The sequence below is a fragment of the Aulonocara sp. 'chitande type north' Nkhata Bay genome, linkage group LG15 (genome assembly GCF_057382095.1).
Source record: "Aulonocara sp. 'chitande type north' Nkhata Bay isolate Kocher_YH1m ecotype deep benthic linkage group LG15, A_spYH_male_GT1.1, whole genome shotgun sequence".
NCBI classification, from domain to species: Eukaryota; Metazoa; Chordata; class Actinopteri; order Cichliformes; family Cichlidae; genus Aulonocara; species Aulonocara sp. 'chitande type north' Nkhata Bay.
The window spans coordinates 38,730,906-38,750,503 of NC_141358.1; the positions used below are offsets into that span (position 1 = coordinate 38,730,906).

The following is a 19,598-nucleotide window of genomic DNA, read 5'->3' on the forward strand; positions in this document are numbered from 1 at the left end:
GGAGGAAAAGAAAGAGGCAGGAAACTGTGTTTAGGGAAATGGCCTCTTCCTGTTTTTCTGCCCCGATGAGCTGATCTAGGAGTTTTGGTAAGAATCCACTCAGAAACACCACCTGCTGACACGAATGCGCTGTGAAGCACACAGTGGCAGGGCCCTGACCAGTCTACAGCTGCTGAAATAGCGTGCGTTTTCTGTTGCTCTCAGTGCTTTAAATGAGCATTCACACAGGAAGCAGTCAAAATCATTCAGTGCAATTAGAATATCACAGGATCTGCTCGGGTATGCACCTTAACAACAGGACTAGAGATGTTCAGACAAGGACTCAAACACAATAACTGGGGTAATATACTGTGTGTGATCGTTGGTGTGAATATGGTACCTTGATGTCAAAGTTGCATTCAAACCGCTTGATGAGGACGATGAAGTTGCCCGTCAAGTTTTCCTTCGGCGGGGGTTCGATGGGCTCGCAGGCATTTTCTGGTCGAGCGCCAATCAGGAAGCCCTGTGGGGATATTATGAAGGGGTAATGTGACTTCCATCCAAATTTATCTTTATTTGGTTCACTTATATCACAAGTTAAACAAGAATTAGATCACGTTTTCAAACTTCAAACATATCTGAGGTGCCTTTTTTCAGTTCTTTCCAAGATTTACATTGTAGGCGAGATTTCTGGGATCTGCGTGAGCCTGCGTGTGGTTAACATGCGTCAACAACAGGAGTTTCGTTCCTTAATCTAAAGCTTTAAACCTTTGTCCTCCTAGATAAGCAGCATCCATCAAGAAAGCTGGAGAAAATAAATTGCTGGTTTGCAACATTGGTTCGCAACCCCTACATGCACCATATTCATGTGACATTGTGATGCATGTATAATGAATGCAGAACTTTCCACTGGAATGAAGACACATACATATTACAGTCAGCTACATATCAAGGATGCTGTTGTTCTCAGACTGTCTCAAAAATCTGATCCTCTTTCTTCTTCTCTGCTGCTGCTTCCTGCCTTAGTAACATAGCCAACAACAGCTTTGAAGTGATGGACGAGAAGAAGATAGTGAGAAGAAAGAGAAAGCCTGGGAGTGATAAAAGATGTACAAAAGCACAGACAGCAAAAGACACAAAAGATAGCTGCGGACAAAATAGGAAAACCAGAAAAAAAATTTGAATGGAGACAAAAATAGAAGTGACTAAGCAAAGAACCAGATGAGATGCACGGAGAAGAAATCAACACGAGGAGAGCTATTTCAAAAACCTCTGCCGCTTTAATGGAAGTGTAACTAACACCAGTGTGTGTGTGTGTGTGTGTGTGTGTGTGTGTGTGTGTGTGTGTGTGTGTGTGTGTGTGTCTAAGGCAGGGTGGTAGACAGGAAGTGTGAGCTGCTGTGGGACTTTGGGACTCTGCCTTCACTTCCATCGCTCTGTGTTTCTCTCTCTCACATATACAAAGCCAGCCCAGTATATCAAAGAGAGTCAGCACTTTCTACCACACACATAAGGCCAGTTTCAACCAGCAGGAAACTGATATTCTTTGTGCACATCTTGCCGGCTGCCACACCTCTGTGCCTCCAGAACACCGGCTGAACTCAACACGGGAAATGCCAACAAATCAGCTGGAAGTTAACGACAGCACGGAAGAGAAAGATGCTGACTAAAGGCAGTGTCTGGTTTTAGTTTAACATTAATGGGAAGATCAAATTCAAAGACCAGGGAGCTCTCTGATATATCACAGACCGGAGGAACGTGAGGAATCACCCGCTTCCCACATTGTCGTCACCTCTGGGTGCCTCCAGCGCAGCCCAGCCTTGCTGTTAAATGACATCACTGTGCTACTGCCTCACATTCCTCCTGACTCCTGAAACCAGTGGCAAGAGCGCCCTCTGTTGTACATAAAAAGCAATTTAAAAAAGACCCCCAAAACATCTGCAAGTACTGCAGAATGCAGAGACAGGAGCCGGGGAGGAAACAGGAAATACCTGGGGGTGGATCCTGAAAATACAAACCGAGATGACACAAATGTTCAGCTTGTGCAACAAGACCGCACTTAACCAGTAGACGATATCACCTTAAAGTCTAACTAAATCAACATCTAGGCATTTTTTTAAAATAATAATAATAAAGACAGTGCACCTCAGCTGTGATGCTTCCAGAGATGTGAAAAAAGGGTAAACACATTATAGATAAAAGAAATTTTAAAAGTAACTCTTAAAAAGCACTAATTTATTCCGTAACAGTTTTTTTTAGCTCATCATAGCAAGAAAACCACATGTGGAAGAAGCACCATCTGAGGACAACTCATTTAACATGATTATGATGGAAAGAATGCAGTGGTTCAAATATTCTTACAAGCACTTTTGCACAACTAACCAGCTGCGAATGTCACAAAGAACACAAAGAAGAGGTGGGACTGCAGAGCTGCTGCGGTAGTAGCAATTAACCCAGCAAAGCATTTTCTTTAAATCTCGCTTCAAATAAAGGCTAATAATTAATAAAACCTGTTAGTGGAGTAGCGCTCTCCAAAATAAAACTGATAATTACATTTAAAGAGAGTCAGCGTTAAATAGGATCAGAAAACGATTTAATTTCTTCTCCTACTGACTAGAGTACAAACAACTGCAGAGAGTGCTAACAGAGTGCCTAAGTGCCAACAAACTGTGGGACTTTGTGTTGTTGCAGAATTCAAGAGCCAAGCCAACTCTTTCAAATGATTGCACAGTGATTACACTTAATCCCGTCAGTGTAAATCTCACCACAGGGCTTGTTTGCAGCTTTGCTCGGGGTTGAGAGAGATAGAAACAAAGCAATTAATAACTCGCTCGACCGAGGCTTTCTGTAAGCAGATTAAAACCTGTGTGATTCCACTCTCAGATATGATGATTATTATTAGTTCACCTGCATAAAGCACTTCAAAACCCGACCTCATGCATGGCCAGCGAGCTTGTCATGCTGTCTGAGTGAGAGCTTGCTTTTATTCAGACAGACACTGACTTCACCCTGTTTAGTGTTACATTTTGGTTTTGGGACAATCTTACTGAAACTTATTGCACTCATCCTGTACAGAAATAACGCTGACGCAGTGCAGCTGCAGTGTACATATGTTTAAAAAAAAAAAAAAGTGGTATGTTTCTGGGTCACATTTTACTGAGGAAATGTGTATGTCCCAGAATTAGACAGAACAGAAGAGATTCTGGGTTCATTAACTTCTTGAGATCTTGTTGGGATCACATCTGAGGAGGCAGAGAAATCAACCCAGAGCAGCTTCTAGCTGCGACTGAGGTAAAATAGTAAAATAACCCTATTTCCATATCATTGTATATTCAGTACCAGGCTGTATTTTGAGCTATGAGCGCACTTGTTGTCAAACGCAGTGGTCTGACTGGTCAGATCCATTTATGGCCTGGTTAGGCAATAGGCACAAAGTTACTCATCACACACAGAAAGAGTATAAAGCTTGATTAAGTCATCCAGACACAAACAATAATTAGAACTATCTGGTGCAACCCATGTGCTGTAAGGCTCAGGTCTGAATCTGACCTGAGATCATTCCCTGGTCGTCCTCTCGGCTTTCCTGCCTTCTCTCTACTGTGGTTTAACAAGCAAACTGAGCTATAGTACAGTAATCACTATGTGCTACATGTACTACAGTAATGATATATTGCGCTGTATTTGTAGTTTAAAAAAAGAAATCTAAACAAATACCGATAAGTTTTTTTTAGGTTTTTGACTATTTTTTTTTCCAATTAGTCTTTGAATGCAGCATTAGACCCATTTAAATAATAGAAAGCTGTTTATTTTTAAACGGGTGCCTGAGGATCATTTAGCAACAACAACGCCAGGCGTAGTTGTAGTCGGTCACCATCTGCTGCTGCATGAGCCAAACCGCGGACTTTCCAGAGTAAACTTTAGCGAGGTGAAACTGTGACTACTGACCAGGCTCGGATTGGGGAAATGAAAGTGGGTGAAAAAAAATAAAATAAAATGAAAAAAGGAATGAAAACAAAACATCTGAAACTGCGGTGGTATGCAAATAACTCAACTGCATAAAGGAAAAAGGGGGGAGGAGGGGGGGCAGTTATTTCAAGTTGGATTTATTGTTGTCTTAAAAAATAAATAAATAAATAAATAAATAGGAGGTCGCAGTACCCAGATGATTCCTTCCAGAATCACCTGCAGAGCTGATAAAGACTAAAACTTTCCATGATGGTGAACTTTGTATAATACTTCACTTCACATCACATGAAGTTGCCAAATGGTATTGTAATTGCTCGTGTCGGCAATAATATCACAACTAATCGTAAGCTGCTGCCAACCAGTCACCTTGCACTTCTAATCCAGGTCTGACCAGACGTGAACGTTGATCTCTCAGATATAAAATGTCATCACCAAAGACCGGACAGAATCAAATCTCAACATCCAGCTGCAATTTCCAAACGCCTTCGGGCACTTTCTGTTGTCACGGGACATTAAAAAAGAGGAAATATAGAATCTTCAATCAAATGTGTCAAAACCCGATGAAAAAAAAAAAAAAGAAGAAGTTTGTCGAGCTTCCTGTTCCTCGAAGTAATTCTTTCATTTCCATTTCTGCTGTTGCAAAGTTCTCCCAAAGATTTAAAACTAAAATTGTTTCAGTGGGTGTTCTTCTATACAATGTCTGCCATCATTTTAACCAATCAGACAGTGGAGTGTTTACACATTCCAGGAGGAGACATAAAGCTCTTGGCGGTTGCATCAGCAAGGTACCCGGTGTAAAATTCTTTAATCTGTGAAAACTTTGTCAAATTCACTTAAAAATTTGAGTTTTGCTAACAAAACAAAACATGTTTCATTGTGTCAGAATGAACTTAAACTTGAAATCTAACCAGTGTAATCAATATAACCAAATTTCAAAAAATTCCCTCAGAGTGATCCCGATGTATAATATTCACTGGTATGGGACGGATGGAGAATCAGACAACATAAACCTCTGCCGACGACTGTCTACAGCAGAAAAGGCATAAAAACAACTTAAAATCACCAAGTAAAAAAGTATTTGTGCAAAACATGTATACATTTACCTTTGAATGTATACACGTGCTCTGCTCTTGCTCTTGACGAAGGCGGTTGCACTTTTCTCCTCTCCTCCTCCTCTCCCTTAGCTTCCCTGCTTAGCCTCTAATGTCCTTGTCTTGTCTCATGTTTGTTGTATTACTGTTCCCTGGAACACTCTCTCACAGTCTGTTCTCTAAAACCTAAAAGACAATTATGGATTTGATCAACTGGTCTCTGAATGCAATTGACACCCCTTCTCAACGAGAAGTCTGGGCTCGGGTGAGCCTGAGTGCTGAAGATATCTACCTATTCAGAACCATGATAACAGGTTCTTGCTGATCGAGCTGGCTTGGCCCTGGCTTATCGAAGAATTAAGGAAGCGGAACCGGCTGTTCAAACCCCTCAATAAAGTTTTATTGAATTGAATTATTGAATGAAATGTTTTGACTCCACTAGCATTAAAAGGAAAAAATCAAACCTTCACCAGTTTCTGCATCCTCAAATCTCACAGAACTTTTCTGTCGTGCTGCACATTAACCCCACCTCTATGTCACCCTGCACGGTGGGTACAGCTATGTTTGCAGTAGCTTTGCATCGAGACTGTAAACAGCCCACGCTGTGCAAGTGGAAACAGCGAAGGCTCTGTTTGAAGCCTCGTCCAGCCCCAAGGGGGAATCCTCTGGAAACAAGCTTCTGTTGCCTTGTGATGCCAAAGGTTTTTATTGGCATTGCAGAGGAGCAAGAGTCTTACGGTCTAACAAGTTCTTAACAAACACTGCAAGTAACGGCAGTATGCATTCAGAAGGAACTTTGGAGGTGACACTGCAGTCTACGACCCCTTTGCAAGAATTTTAATAAGTAATAATTTCCAGTTGCTTAATACAGGTCAGGCTTGTATATAAATGGCTCTAACAGTTTTACACCAAACACCAAGTGCAAAGGTGCACTGTATGCGTGTTAAAAGGAAGGATGTGGTGGTAAAAGAAAGCCAAATTACAAACACGTGGCTGTATGCCTCGCCCAACTAGCCAAGTTCATATTCAAGTTGTTGCAATCCTACAAGAATCATTTCATGTTATGGTGCTCTTAAATTCAGATAAGTGTGATCAATACATACGACTGAGTAGAGATCATTTAACTCGGGCATTAAACAGAAAATACGAAACAAGGCACAAAGCATGTCAATATCAGCTTGGTCTGGTGTGAAAAGCCTTTGTACGATAACAACAAGCGAGCTCTTCACTGTGGGAAGCACCACAATAACCCGCTTAGGCAGCAGACATGAATCACCCCTTCTGTTTGTGAGCTTGGTAGGAGAGCCACTGAGAGGACTGCTGGTTGCACAGTGTCATACAGAAGCCTCACAACAACACTAAGCAACAATGGTTAACAGCACCTTCACCACATATAATTAAATCTTAACAGCTCTTCATTTGAGCCCATCTGGGATGTGATCTGTACGTCTCTGTAGCAGAGTTGCACGTTTTATAAAAATCAGCCTTTCATGTTGGCAACTATTTTGTTTTCTATTGATATTTCCACTGTTTTCATAAACTTAGTCATGTTAATGCAATTTTAGAAGCATTAAAGATTACACGCATTTAAAAGGTTTTTTCTGTCACATGCATCAACACGTTTTGTACAACCAGGTTTTGTTCTGACTGTACATGTAACAATCTTTACTTTGCTCAGATTTCAGGACATGTAAAATAGTTTTCCTCGAGTTTGGGAACTTTGCATCTTAGCTGTTTAAACTTTAATCCAATGGAGCTGTAAAGTGAAAAATTCCCAGCAAACATCTAAGCCAGAAGTCATAAAAACAAACCTGGTGCCTCTTTGCACTCACCTTAAGTCCATCGCTGGGGAGCCGGTAGCCAAACCTTGCGGGCAAATCATCAAAGGTGTCCGTTTTGTTGTCAAATGAGAACTGAAAGAAAGGAAAACTAATTCACCAGCAGTTCAAGACACTTATGAAAACATAAAGAGGCAGGTTTAGTTTCTTAATCTAACGTTTTCCTTTAAGAAGCATAACTGGTCTTCTAAATGCATTTGTGTAAAGGATTACTTACAGCAGTGATGTCGGCTTCCACGGGCAGCAGGTTGAGGAAGGCGAAGAGCTGAACGGTGAAGATGGTGTAAATCTGTGTGGCCGACAGCATCAGCATTCCCAGGGACAGCAGCATCTTGGCATCACTTTGCAACCCCCAGCTGCTAAGCCACTCACTTATAACAACACGAAGCAGGCACACAAATGACCACGCACGCTGGCCTGTAGCTGGACCCCGAAACGCCAACTGTTGTGGTCACACCTGGAAACGACATTGGTGTACACTTAGACCCATTTTAAAAGCCTAAACACCAACAGCTTCATAGCAAATTTCAGAAAAATGGCAAATTTGCCAGGAATAACTCGGAAAATGGCATTTTTTTGTCAAGGAAACTCAGCGCTTCACACATAAGGTTTACTGTCCACCATGCCAATATTAGATGACCTAATTAAATTATACTTTTTAAATGGACTTAGCAAAAAATATTTGTGATTTTAGCTCAGTATCACCACATTATCATAAGCACCCAGTCTTTAAAGAAACTTTGTGAATCGGGTCTACTCAGAAGTAATGATTTGAATGAGGTGATAGCCTTTGTATGAACTACAGCACAGTGGACTGATGTAAGAATATTGCTGGTTGATTATTATATCTCTCTGAATTTTACACCCTTCCCCCAATACGATGAAATCTTCTATTAGGTCAACAGGAAGCTTTATAAAAGGCCTCTAGGTCTATAGAGGCCTATAGAACAAAAATATGGATCTGAAAATGCTTACAGCCAGAAGACAAAATAAATAAATAAAGCAGGGAATAAAGTTTATTCCAGGGTTTAGACAGTTCGTAGAAACTAGACCCTCTTAATGTCCAAAGACCTTCTAGGAATCAGGTTGTTCTCTTAGAAGAGAACTGACAGATCAGCAGACAAGTCTTTGATATATGTTCACAAGTCAATCCTTTAATAACACTGAAAGCCAACAACTAAACCAGACGCTGCTTTCTTAACTTCAAAATGCTTTTTTCCCCCCCATAATTTAGTCCACAGCAGAGTTCAAAGTGGCCAAGTATCAGGTTTGTCAAACACATGAGCTACAGTGCCTGTCAGGTTTCATCCATCGACATATTAGACTGTTTGATGACGCTTTCTAATGCTTCGAGATTGCTGCAGCAATGCATAAGCATAATGTATAAGCCTCTGCCTGAGTGTAGCCTTACTCCATTTCTAGTACATCCGGTAAACACAAAGCATTCATTTTGAATCTGAGTGTAATTTTGTGTAATATCTGTTAATTTTGAAGAATCATACACTTAATGTTTTTGTCAAGGAAAAAAAGACAACTTATCAACTGTAGCACCTCCCCTGTGTCTCCTTTCATTGCTCTTATTAATAAACTTTACAGACAAGTGTGAGCAGGGTATAAATCCCAGGTTTAGTATCAGAAAATCTTTTTTTTTTTCTTTTGGATGCTGGGAGGGACCCTTATTGGGGGGCAAACAAAGACAAAAAGCATGACTTTCAGGTTGCTGCTGGAGCAAATTTTCATTAGATTATCGCTGCAAGTCAATATTAGAATATCATGTTGTTTTCTTTTAGTGAGCTTCATCCCAAACATCAGAGCTAAAAGGGATCAAGGTCGCAAAGTGGAGGGGAGCATGTGATTTGGTCAGGAGAAACTAAGAGCTGAAGGCCTTCCAAGCTTAGGTGTTATTGCCAAATTGGAAGAGCAGTTCATGAGGAGTTTCGAGTTTACTGTGAGCCTTTCAGAGAAAATGTTTTCTAATCAGATTAATACAGGAAGAGCGTGTGAGTCAGAAGGATGTGTATGCGATGTGAACTTTTGATCTTACGTGTATGCTTAAGATGTAACGCACTGACAGACTAATGCCACATGTCTAGTTTATCTAGATTACTGTAGTAGCGATGCTGGGTACAGATGGGCACTAACAGCTTTAGCAACACCAGTTCTCACTTATTATTAAGGTACTATATGTAAACTTGAGACTTGTAGCATTTTTGCCTCGAAGTAAACTTCTTTTAATCATTATAATCTGGAAATACAAAGTGAGTTTAATAATAATAACAACGTTCTCTTTTTCGTTTCCTAAAATTAGTGATTTAAATGTACATAAAAATATCTGCTTGTACAAATAACAGGCGAATCTTCTTTCAATCTGAGCTACAAACAAACTATTGTGGATTTAATCATGAATCACGCCCATCTTAGCCGTCCAATCTGCACAGTCACTTTAAATTGTTTACTTCTGAGCTCTGATCACATCTGTGTGAAACAAAAGTGCTGTTATGTAACTTTCCCTACTGTCCTGCTAATGCTGCTGCCGTTTCCCACAAAACAAGGTTTTACTGAGCACCTCAAGTACAGCATGTTGCTTTGTGAGGGCAGAGCCTGATGCCCTCAGCCAAGTCAAACAATCTCAAAACAAAAGTACTTTTAATCAGAGAGATCTGAAACTTTAGGTACTTTCTCTATGGCTTCGCCTTTACTTAAGTAACTGTTTCCAGCCAATCAGGACTCATTACGAGTTTGTCTTGTTCTCTTTTAGAGAGCTAGATAGACAGATATAATATGAGATGTTTTCTTTAAAGACTATTTCAAATAATGAGGTTAGCATAAGTAAAGTAATCCCCGTGAGGCGCAAGCTCTGAATACTCAAAGCCTGCATGAAAACCTAGTTTACGATGACTTGCAGAGCTCCTCTAGTGGAGTCCATGAAATGTGTATATAGAGCTAGAAAGAGGCATAATAAATCCCCTTTACTATGCAAGTCTTGAAAAGAATAGATTCTTTTGTTCACACAAAAAAAGCAAAAAACTATTTAAAATTTTACATTAATTAAAAATTCAGTTTCTTCTATCCACTTAATATTAAATCAGGAATGTACCTGTACTTGCATAGCATCTTTCTACCCAGCTGAGGACCTAAAGAGGTTTCTACTACAATTGTCATTCACCCAATCACACACACATTCATACACCACTTACATCTATGCCTAAGAGCTTTCTAACATTCACATACGCTCCAGTGGATGCAACATGAGATTCAGCATCTCGCCCAAGGTTACTTCAGCATGTGGACTGAAGAAGTCAGGGATCGATCCACTGACTTTCATTCGGTAGATATTCTGCTCTGCCACCCAGGACCAGTGGGTCCACCAGTGAGCCCACTTTACAAGTAGGGCTGTGCGATATGACCAAAATCTCATATCCCGATATAAGAATTCTATCGTCCGATAACGATATAAATCACAAAAATGTAACATTTTCTGTAAATTCTGTGAATCTCGGGCAGCTCGACTTGCGGGAAGTGTTTCCAGCTGTGCGTCATGTAGCTGGAGTCGAGTTTTTTAACCGATGCATGAAACGATACATTTTTAGACATAAGTTTTAACGGCTGCCGTTTTCTTTCTCAAACGTTAGAAAGCCTATTCTAACGTTTGAGTCTAAGGTTTATTTTTTAGCACCTGGCGGCTCTTTTTTACTTCTCATCCGTAAATAATCTGCTCTTTCAAGTGATTCAGTTTATTTTGAAAAGTCTCAACAGGATCTTGAGCTTTATTGTGAAAGGTTTACGTGAAACATAAACAAGCGGACACGCGATGGTGTTACCGTTGTTGTTGCTAAACACATAGAAACAAGCGCTTGTCTGTCTGTAGTGTGGTATATTATTAAATATAAGAGAAAGAGAGAACTTTAAGAAATTAATATAGCCACTACAGTGACCATCAAAACGATGAAAAAAATATTGCCATAGCGTAAAATGAAATGATAGACTTTTTTATATCGTCATCCAATATATATTGTTATATCGAACAGCCCTATTTACAAGCACTCTTTAAGTAACTTAACTCTGTTAACATTTGTGAAGAGAAGACTAGTTTACGTTGTGTCACGGTAGCACAAAGCATTCACATGGTACTGCTGTCTACACACAGAAAAATCAGCTCTGCAGCAGTTTACCGTGTGTACTTCACACTATCATAACCCCTCAACCACATTGGGCTAGAGAGGAAATTCAAATGGTTCCTGAATGATGAGAATTACTTTTTCATTTTACAGCCAAACTTACAAAATAACTCCAGGCAGCATGTGTGATACTTGGGTGTTAAAGGATTAACAAGGAATGCAACTAAAGACTGAGCTAAGAGCTGGGGTTACAAGAGCTGCCAGAATCCGCTTCCATCATTCTGACTGACAACCATCCCATGAGAAACCTCCACAAACTGAGCTCTCACACAAACCTAACACAGGTGACAAAGGTGAAGCCATGGAGTTGAGAGTTGGGAATCCGCACCAACATGCCAACGGTGAGGAGATGGCAATCAAGGTTGAATGTGTGAAGACCAAACACACCCACAGCTGCACACTGAAGTCAAATCCTACTTCCGTCACCTGTATTAGGTATAACTGAGAGCATGGTTTGTGGAGGATATTCTATCAATAAAGTGGTGTGATGCAGAGAGATACTAAGCCTCATAACTTTGTGGCCAGCTTTCGCTGGCCAGAAGAAAAGTCGCTTAAATCCACTCCAAGAATTTCATCCATCAAGATGAAATAAAAATATGACATATTTTTACTGTCATCACACTGTGCCCTGGTCCTGGGTCTAGTCCTGGATCTCTGAGGACTCCACCCAACACGATGTGTTTCAAAATTAGCCATTACACCTAATGAATTCACAAGGTAAATAATTTTATGCATTATTATTTAATGATCCATGACATACAGACTTAAAGCCGCCTATCTCAGTGATGCATAGAAAAGATGAGCTATGGCGGTACATACAGTACAACATAAACTTGTAACCCAACACTAAGGTTTATTTGCACAACGTGATAGAGCTATCGATTAATCCAAAGAAAAAAATGTTCAAACATGCTTTCTTACCAGTCTGCATTCTCAACGACAACAGCTGCTTACAACTATTAGATCCAAATCCAACAAATTATTAGCAAGTAAGGTGAAAACTGTGGCAGCATAGCCAGAAAAAAAAAGACTAAACTGGAGTAAAATAGTAGTTTTCTTTCTTAATAACTAAAAAAAGCTCAAAGGGGAAGTGAAAGCAACATCGCGGGGACCTGCACATGATGACTAAACATCAAATGACAGCAGCATTTTACGGAAAAACCTCGTGCAATGACGGCAAGGTGGACATATTTAATTATTAGTGTGCCTGACATGAGTGACATGAGGAAACACACTCCCCAATTTTTTCAGCGACACATCAGAAAACAGTTTAACCAACCCCCAGGGAATAATTATACCCTTTACACACAAGACAGTTCCTCCCACGATAATGACAGCGGTAATGTCAAGCACTTTAAAATAGAAACGCTTTTTGCGGATGTAGCTGTGTACATAAATAAATCAGGGAGGACACCCTAAAAGGTGTGCAGCTAGCTACAAAAACAGAGCGTCCCTCTACAATGCTTAGCATTAGATTAGCATGGGTGGCTAGTCCGCTTCTCCCGGGTGTTTACCTTTATTTCTGCTTGCGCGTTTATCTCGTCCAGGAACTGAGCTGCTGACAGCGACATAGCTTTCCTCTACTGTAAGCTGTGTAAAGATACATATGCAAGTTCAAGGTTTTGATATACTACATTCCGTTAGAGCGGAGGGTTAAAAAACCCGACCGTAAACAGTTTAATCCCTCAGCTAGCTTCTTCTTTCAAGCGATAGCGCACACTTCCGCTACTCTACTTCCAGCTTCTGATTGGATAAAGCACCTGTCAATCGTCAGTTTTTCCGGAAGTGACTCAAGACGTAAACAGATCCACGTGACGGTACAATCATTTGCCGTTAACAGCCTTGTTCGGATGAGGGGGGCTTGCCAGGCTACATTTAGAGTTGCACTGCAGTGGCTTCAGAGATTTTAGAAGATTTCCTGCTAACAGAAGTCAAAATTGGAAGAAACCATATATTTTAAACCGGGGAAACAAACGGTTCTTCTTATCGCCACAGAAGTTAGCATCCGCCCCTCAGAATACAATGGACTCACTTTTAAAACTCTAGCACCCTCTAAAGAAAAAGGGGTGCATCTTTTCTTTTTTCAAAGGATCATTGGTTGTAGTTTTTATCTATTTGTACGTTTTTATACACATGCCAGAAAATAGTTGTGAAATAGAAAATAGTTGTCACTAAAAGTAAAGTACTGTATACATCACTGACTAAAACAATAAACGATTTATAATGAGAAATGCCACTTTAAGTAATATTTTCTATTTACCTTATCTCGCTTCTGATAAACCACAGCTACAACACATGACATATTAATTACACCATCTCATTAGACTGATCGTCAACGAGGGCAAGCACCTCTAGTAAAGCAGATGTTTTGGCTGTTTTCTCATCCAGATAACACAATGCCAAAGAAGAACAGTGATCTGAAAGAAACAATTGCTGCTGCCCATCAGCTTAGAAAGGATTTATAAAGGTATTTCCAAACAATTTGAAGGCAATCATTCCTGACTGAGAAGCTCATTAATTGGGCTAATTGGGCTTTAGGATGGTTACAGAGATCAAAAAAATATTAGACACAGATGTCAAAACAGAGGCACAGAAATATGCTTTTACCTTAACCTAATATTGGGGGTAAAGCGTTTACTACATGTTCACAACTTTGTTTTATGTGGCCAAACTTCGTCACTCTTCATACCATGATGGAAGATTGCTGGGGACGCAATGACAGGACACAGGTGAATGATTCAACAGGTTTAAATGATCAGTTTCAAGAGAATAATCAAAGGTGGTTTTCCAAAGACCAGGACTTCACTCAGGTAAGTATTCTGCATCTTTTCTGGAGTGTTGTGGTTCCAGAGTGAACAGGTGAGTCTCCAATTGAGACTGAGAGAGAGTGGGTCACGCAGATATTCAGGAAAGTTTCTAAACAGGCAGGAAGGAGGAAGAAAACAAGCAAGTAAGTCCCAAGATCAAGGTCAGCAAGTTGACAGGTAAGTGTTTTAAAGTAGAACGTGGCCCTGAGGTATACTGCCACATGGAGCAGAACAACAGTCTTCCAATAAGTGCAGAGGGCAGTAAGTGGAGATGGGACCACACCCTAGTCCTGGAAAAGTCACAACACACACACACACACACACACAGAGAAAGAGAGAGAGAGAGAGGTAGAGACGAGTAGAATATAAAGAGTTGTAAAAAAGAAAGACAGTGGTTCTGCACCTAGAGGGAGGAGGGCACCATGACTCCAAATTGTAATTACCTAGATCTTAAACTGCTCTTTCATTTTCTACACCTATTTGCCTTTCCAAACCTACAGTTATGTTATTGTTTCCTTTCTGCCTCAAGCTAAGCCCAACCATAAAGGACAGGTTAGAGTCATGTGTTGATAGATGCACTGAAGGAGGCATGCCTGTTTCAGTTTTTTATCTTAGTGAATCTTCAGGGTAAGTGATGGGGCACATTACTCAAAGAAGTTCTGCTACCAGCATCTTTACAGGTGGCATATTCTTCCATAAAATCCATTGTGCAATTAATTGTTAAATAGAGGTTAATCTGTTTATTGACAGGAATAGAATCACATGAAGTCAGTATATTAGTAAATGGCTCCATAATGTAGTGGTTCACACAGTTGGCTAACAAGCAAAAGATCTCCAGTTAGTGCACAAATACCTTTGGGGATGCAAAATGAATGGCATCCAGTGTGTAGTTCTGCTAAATCAAAAATGGAGCTCCCTGCTGACCCTTTGAAAATGTTAATGACTAAATAACAAAGCCTGTTTCAAGTTTGTGTTACGCGTTTTAATTTTGTTTTATAACCAGGATAATAAAAAATGATGCCCTCTTCCATGTGCCAATTATGTGCCTTTGTCTAAAGCAACAATAGGACAGGCAAAGTGTGTGCATCATTTAGTAATAGCTTGTATGTGTCATGCATCATAAACATTAGGAAATGAATTCCATCTGAGGTGCATACAAGAACTGCTCACAGCAATACGCAGAAATCCATCCACACAAACACCAGCATGTAGAAAAATTTCCCCCCAAGCCACGAACAAGCTGAAACTTCAGCCTGTCATCTCAAATACCACCTCCAAAATTACTACCCAGGCCTAAAGTATCACACCAGTAAAGGGTATACTTTTCCTAATGAACACTTTTCATTTCTTTTTTTTGTCTACTTAACGTCACAATTTAATCGGCAAGTAAAAAGTATTTATTACAAAACAGTTAAAACAGCTTTTACATATTTTTTAAGATCTAAGTTATTCCTCAGTAAAATAGGGGAACTACAGTGCTCCCTTCTCATTTTATCAACCAGCACGGAAGGATTAATATATAATTAAAATATTTTGGGGGATATCTTAGAAATATAAGAGTATTTATTAAATAAGTAATTTTTAAAAACGCATAAGAAAAAACTGAAACCTGCAATGGTTGAAGTTTTCATGGTTTAATTAAAAAGAAATACAAATGGACTTTTAAAAAAAATTTAAGAGGAGCATGTGTGGTCCATAAAAGCATCCACCTTTACAATCCTGTGGCTTTCTTTGTTTGATATATGTATGTCTCCACATTCAGACAGTATGTGTGTGTCCTGATTTGTGTCTATAAACAGGAATATTTATAAAATGTAGGTCGAGAATCTCGTTAAACTGTTTCATTTGGGTCAGCAGTGAACAAAAGGAAAACCAGGATCTCCTTTAGACTTTGAAAGGTCAAATGTAAATGGGCGGCCTCTTGTTAAACCTCACAGAACTATAAAATCCAGAAAACGTTTCACATTACTCCAACCTTGAACACACTTGGGCTGTTCTTTAGTTTCTCAATAAATAGCAGAGCAAAGAGCTGACATCAGAGTGCTGGGGGTCGGGGACGTGTTTCCAAACGAACCTTTTGTCTCGCGGCCGTCCCCTTCTTGGTTCGCTTGTGCACTTTAGCTGAAAACAAAAGAATGGCTGAGTGATGAAGTCAGGCTTACTGCTGACCTAAAGTTAAAGAAAATCAAGAATTAGAACAGCAACATGCTGATGTAGACCACACTGTGCTCATACTGCAGTGTCAGACAACAAATATTTAACTCCATCTGAACTTTGTGACCAAGAGTCACATGTGGTGACATCACTGTGAAAACAGAAGCAGGTCAGCTGTGTAGGTGACATCAATCAAATTCCAGTTTGGACTGTCACGTGCAGCCCAGATTTCTACTGCACCAGACTTTATAATGTACACAATGTAATCTTAACATTGTAATCTCAATGTAACCAGTCTAGAATGTTATATATTCTTAGTATTTCCATATTCTTTATAGGTAACAATTCAAGGATTTAATGTAACATAAAATAGAATTTCAAGTGATGAACTATCCCTTTACACTGTGTGGTAATTGGTTAATTAAAAGGTAGGGTGGTGCTATAGACTGCTGGGTGTGTCCAACAGATTGCAGATGATAAGGTATGACGTATGCTGGTGTGGAGAAGATGGAAAGGATTTAAAACTTGTTAATGGTCTAATGCTTTCTACCACAGAAGCTTTATTGAAGGATCCTGCACTGCACACTATCATTAATCATCTCACTTAAATGCAGGTGCTGAAATTAGTAGATCTTATGTCCGACATACGCTAATACAGAAAAATCAAGATGTTACAATGTGAGTGAAAAATCAGTTACAGCTGTGTAAAATCTCTAGTTTGTCCTCATTATTTTTAGTAGGTGACACACACACACACACACCTGTGTGCATCTTATAGTGTCGGCCTCGGTCCGGCTCACTTTGTCGTGTTGTTTTACATCTAACAACTCATTTAGTATATGAAAAAAACAAACAAACATCCACATTAGAGCTCTGTTTATAATGTAAGTAAATAAAAAGCATTCATTTTAAGTAAAGCAGTTCTTTACCCTTTCAGGTACATTCAGTATAATCCAGTCCATTTAGTCAAAAAAAGGTGGCGCTTTTCTCCATGTTACTGTATAATTACAACCACTGTGTGGCACCAAACTCTTGAATCATTTTATAATGATACTTTGTGTCCTCCCTGTGTTCAGTTTTTACATAACCTTTAAAAAAAAACAAACAAAAAAACATGCCACTTTAAGGCGTTGACTACAATCTGTGCTAGTTTAGTCGACATTTCTATTACAGATTGCAACGTTTCCACTAATAGAAGGACGAGGATTATGACTGCTGTTGTGCTTTTGCCTCAACTTCCACGTCTTTGTGCCATTGTTTCCGAGTGAACAAAGGCCTATGATGTGCCTTTTCAATACTGTGACAGGAGGATTGTTACCAGTCGCAGGACTTTGTACGTCTGTGACCAAACTGCAAACAATGGTATCTGTGCAGACTCTGCACACCTGCTGGTGTCCAACTGTACCCATGCAACTGGCTGGACTATGGCACTGAAACAGGTATGTCAGGCTTTTCTTCTGTGCTTCTCTGTAAAGTATGTGGTTTTATGGTGAGTGCTGTAGAGGTAATTAGTTTTAGTTTTAGCTGTGGGTGGCGCTGTATGTTGCCACCACTTCCAGCCACCTGAATCTGCTGGGTTGGTTGCTTGAGAAGGGGACACATCCTGGGAAACCAGTGGGACTTCGTCCCTACTGACTGTGGTGCCAATCAACAGCACACCAAGACACCGGAAAGTGTCTCATCCAAGCAGCTGCAGAGAGCAGCCAAACCCTCAGCCTTGAACTCTTTATCACCAAAAGCATTTTGAGCTTGGCTTCTCGGGACCCTGGAGGCTGTAAACCTTTGAAAATTGCAGTTCAGCATGGTCACAAGGACTGTGCGCTCTTTGCAGCTGACAAGCTGGGCTCACTTGTATTTCTTAGAAATATGTGCCTTCCCATCGCATCCAAACACTTGCTGCAGTTGGGGCAAAACAAAGCAGCCTGCAATCGATCCCAGCACACTGCTGCTGCCTGCAGAGCCATGCTAGGGAGTAAATTATTGGTAGATGGCTTCAACCACCCAGGGAGCCTAAGACCAAACTAAGAACTGAAACAGAGACTTTACCCCCAGGCTTAGTGAGGCTGCCACCCTGTGTCTCTGCCTTTTATTAAAAAGAAGGACAGAAAGATTGAAGTCACGGATATAAAGTTATCCTGTAGAGCTGAAAATGTGTTTGTGAATGCAACATATTATGAGACAAAAGTCCAAGTCAGGACTGGCCTTGAATCAGGGATGACACAACTCAACATGTCACCATTGCACAGTTTTGTAACACACTTACAGTAACGGTTAAAGACAGTAGTTGCCTTTTTTTTTTAAAGGAAGCAGCTGTAAAATAGTTTTAGGCAACAAGGCTATGTAACTGAAGGTGCTGTATATAACTGCAGTTGGACAACCCATCAGTACTTTACTTTAAGGCTGGAGACTGCATTGATATGGCTGTCACAGGGTTTCTATTAAGAGCAAATTTAGCATATCGCTGTTCACATAAATCAACTAAGAAAAACAACTACTGGGTGTCTTCTGAGTCACAATGAAATTTAAGAATGTAGTCTGTTTGATTTCATTTCTTTTAATGAAAGTGAAACACACTCAAAGACAAAAAAAACCACACTTTTTGATCAAGGATACAGAATTGAAATCATATTTTCAAAGGTTATAGCTAAAGTGTAGTTCTGGTCATTAAAAAAAAGAGGATTTTAAATGGGAATATAAAAACACCTTGATTTTGGGGGAAAAAAGTAAATGTTTTGTAAAACTGAGCAGCTGAAGATGGGTGCTTCACAAACCACCACAGGCTCAGCTGCAGGAGCTCCGTGTTGTCATTGATGAGCTGAGTACCAGTTGATACACTTACCCACAAAAGAGGGGCACACAGGTAGAGTGCAAATACGTAGATCATTCTGCTAAAGTGGTGTGACATTTATATCTCTGGCTGCATGTCTCTTGTGAAACACGCACTGTTAGAATTAAAAAGTATCCACTATGAGGTCATTCAATGGAAATGTCTGTTTTTCTGTCCCTTAAAGAAATATTACACTTAAAAAAAATGGTAAATGGTAAATGGCCTGTATTTATATAGCGCTTTACTAGTCCCTAAGGACCCCAAAGCGCTTTACATATCCAGTCATCCACCCATTCACACACACATTCACAAATGCTTCAAAGTTACAAATTATTTATTTCCTAAAATGAAACAATGTTATTTGAACAAGTACACCTTCCATCACTTTGACAGTATTGGTTATTAAATCAGTTATACATCAATTCAAGCACAATATGAGTGCTTGTGGCCACAGCTTTGCTTTTATGTTAAAAATATTTTTTTTACCATTTAAAATGCAATATTTTTTTAAATAAATATGACTGACACCATGTGGTTTGATGCCCTGTAGCAGCCATTTTGTAAAAGGCATTTTTCATGAAAATTGTCACTGGCATGTTCCCTTACATAACACTAGAGCCCTTACTTAATAACTGGATCTTGGTAACACCAGTGACTTTATTTGACTGTGCAAATAAACTTGATCAAAAGCTGTTCATGCAGTTCTTTCAAGCATCAATGGTTCTTAAAGTACTGTATACCGCAGCTGTGTGCCATAT

At 39.8% G+C, this 19,598-nt stretch overlaps 1 protein-coding gene across 1 annotated transcript in view; it reads right to left on the reverse strand.

Moving 5' to 3' along the window:
• The window catches only part of rnf13 (ring finger protein 13), a 39,886-nt gene extending 27,106 nt beyond the window's left edge, over window positions 1-12,780 (reverse strand). Inside the window, exons 1-4 of the mRNA XM_086263297.1 lie at window positions 12,567-12,780; window positions 7,092-7,331; window positions 6,869-6,949; window positions 380-502 (exon numbers count right to left, since the gene is read on the reverse strand). Coding sequence (XP_086119423.1) covers window positions 380-502; window positions 6,869-6,949; window positions 7,092-7,205 — 318 coding nt within the window. The 5' untranslated portion in view covers window positions 7,206-7,331; window positions 12,567-12,780. The remainder of the gene's footprint in view (window positions 1-379; window positions 503-6,868; window positions 6,950-7,091; window positions 7,332-12,566) is intronic.
• Window positions 12,781-19,598: the final 6,818 nt, after the last annotated feature.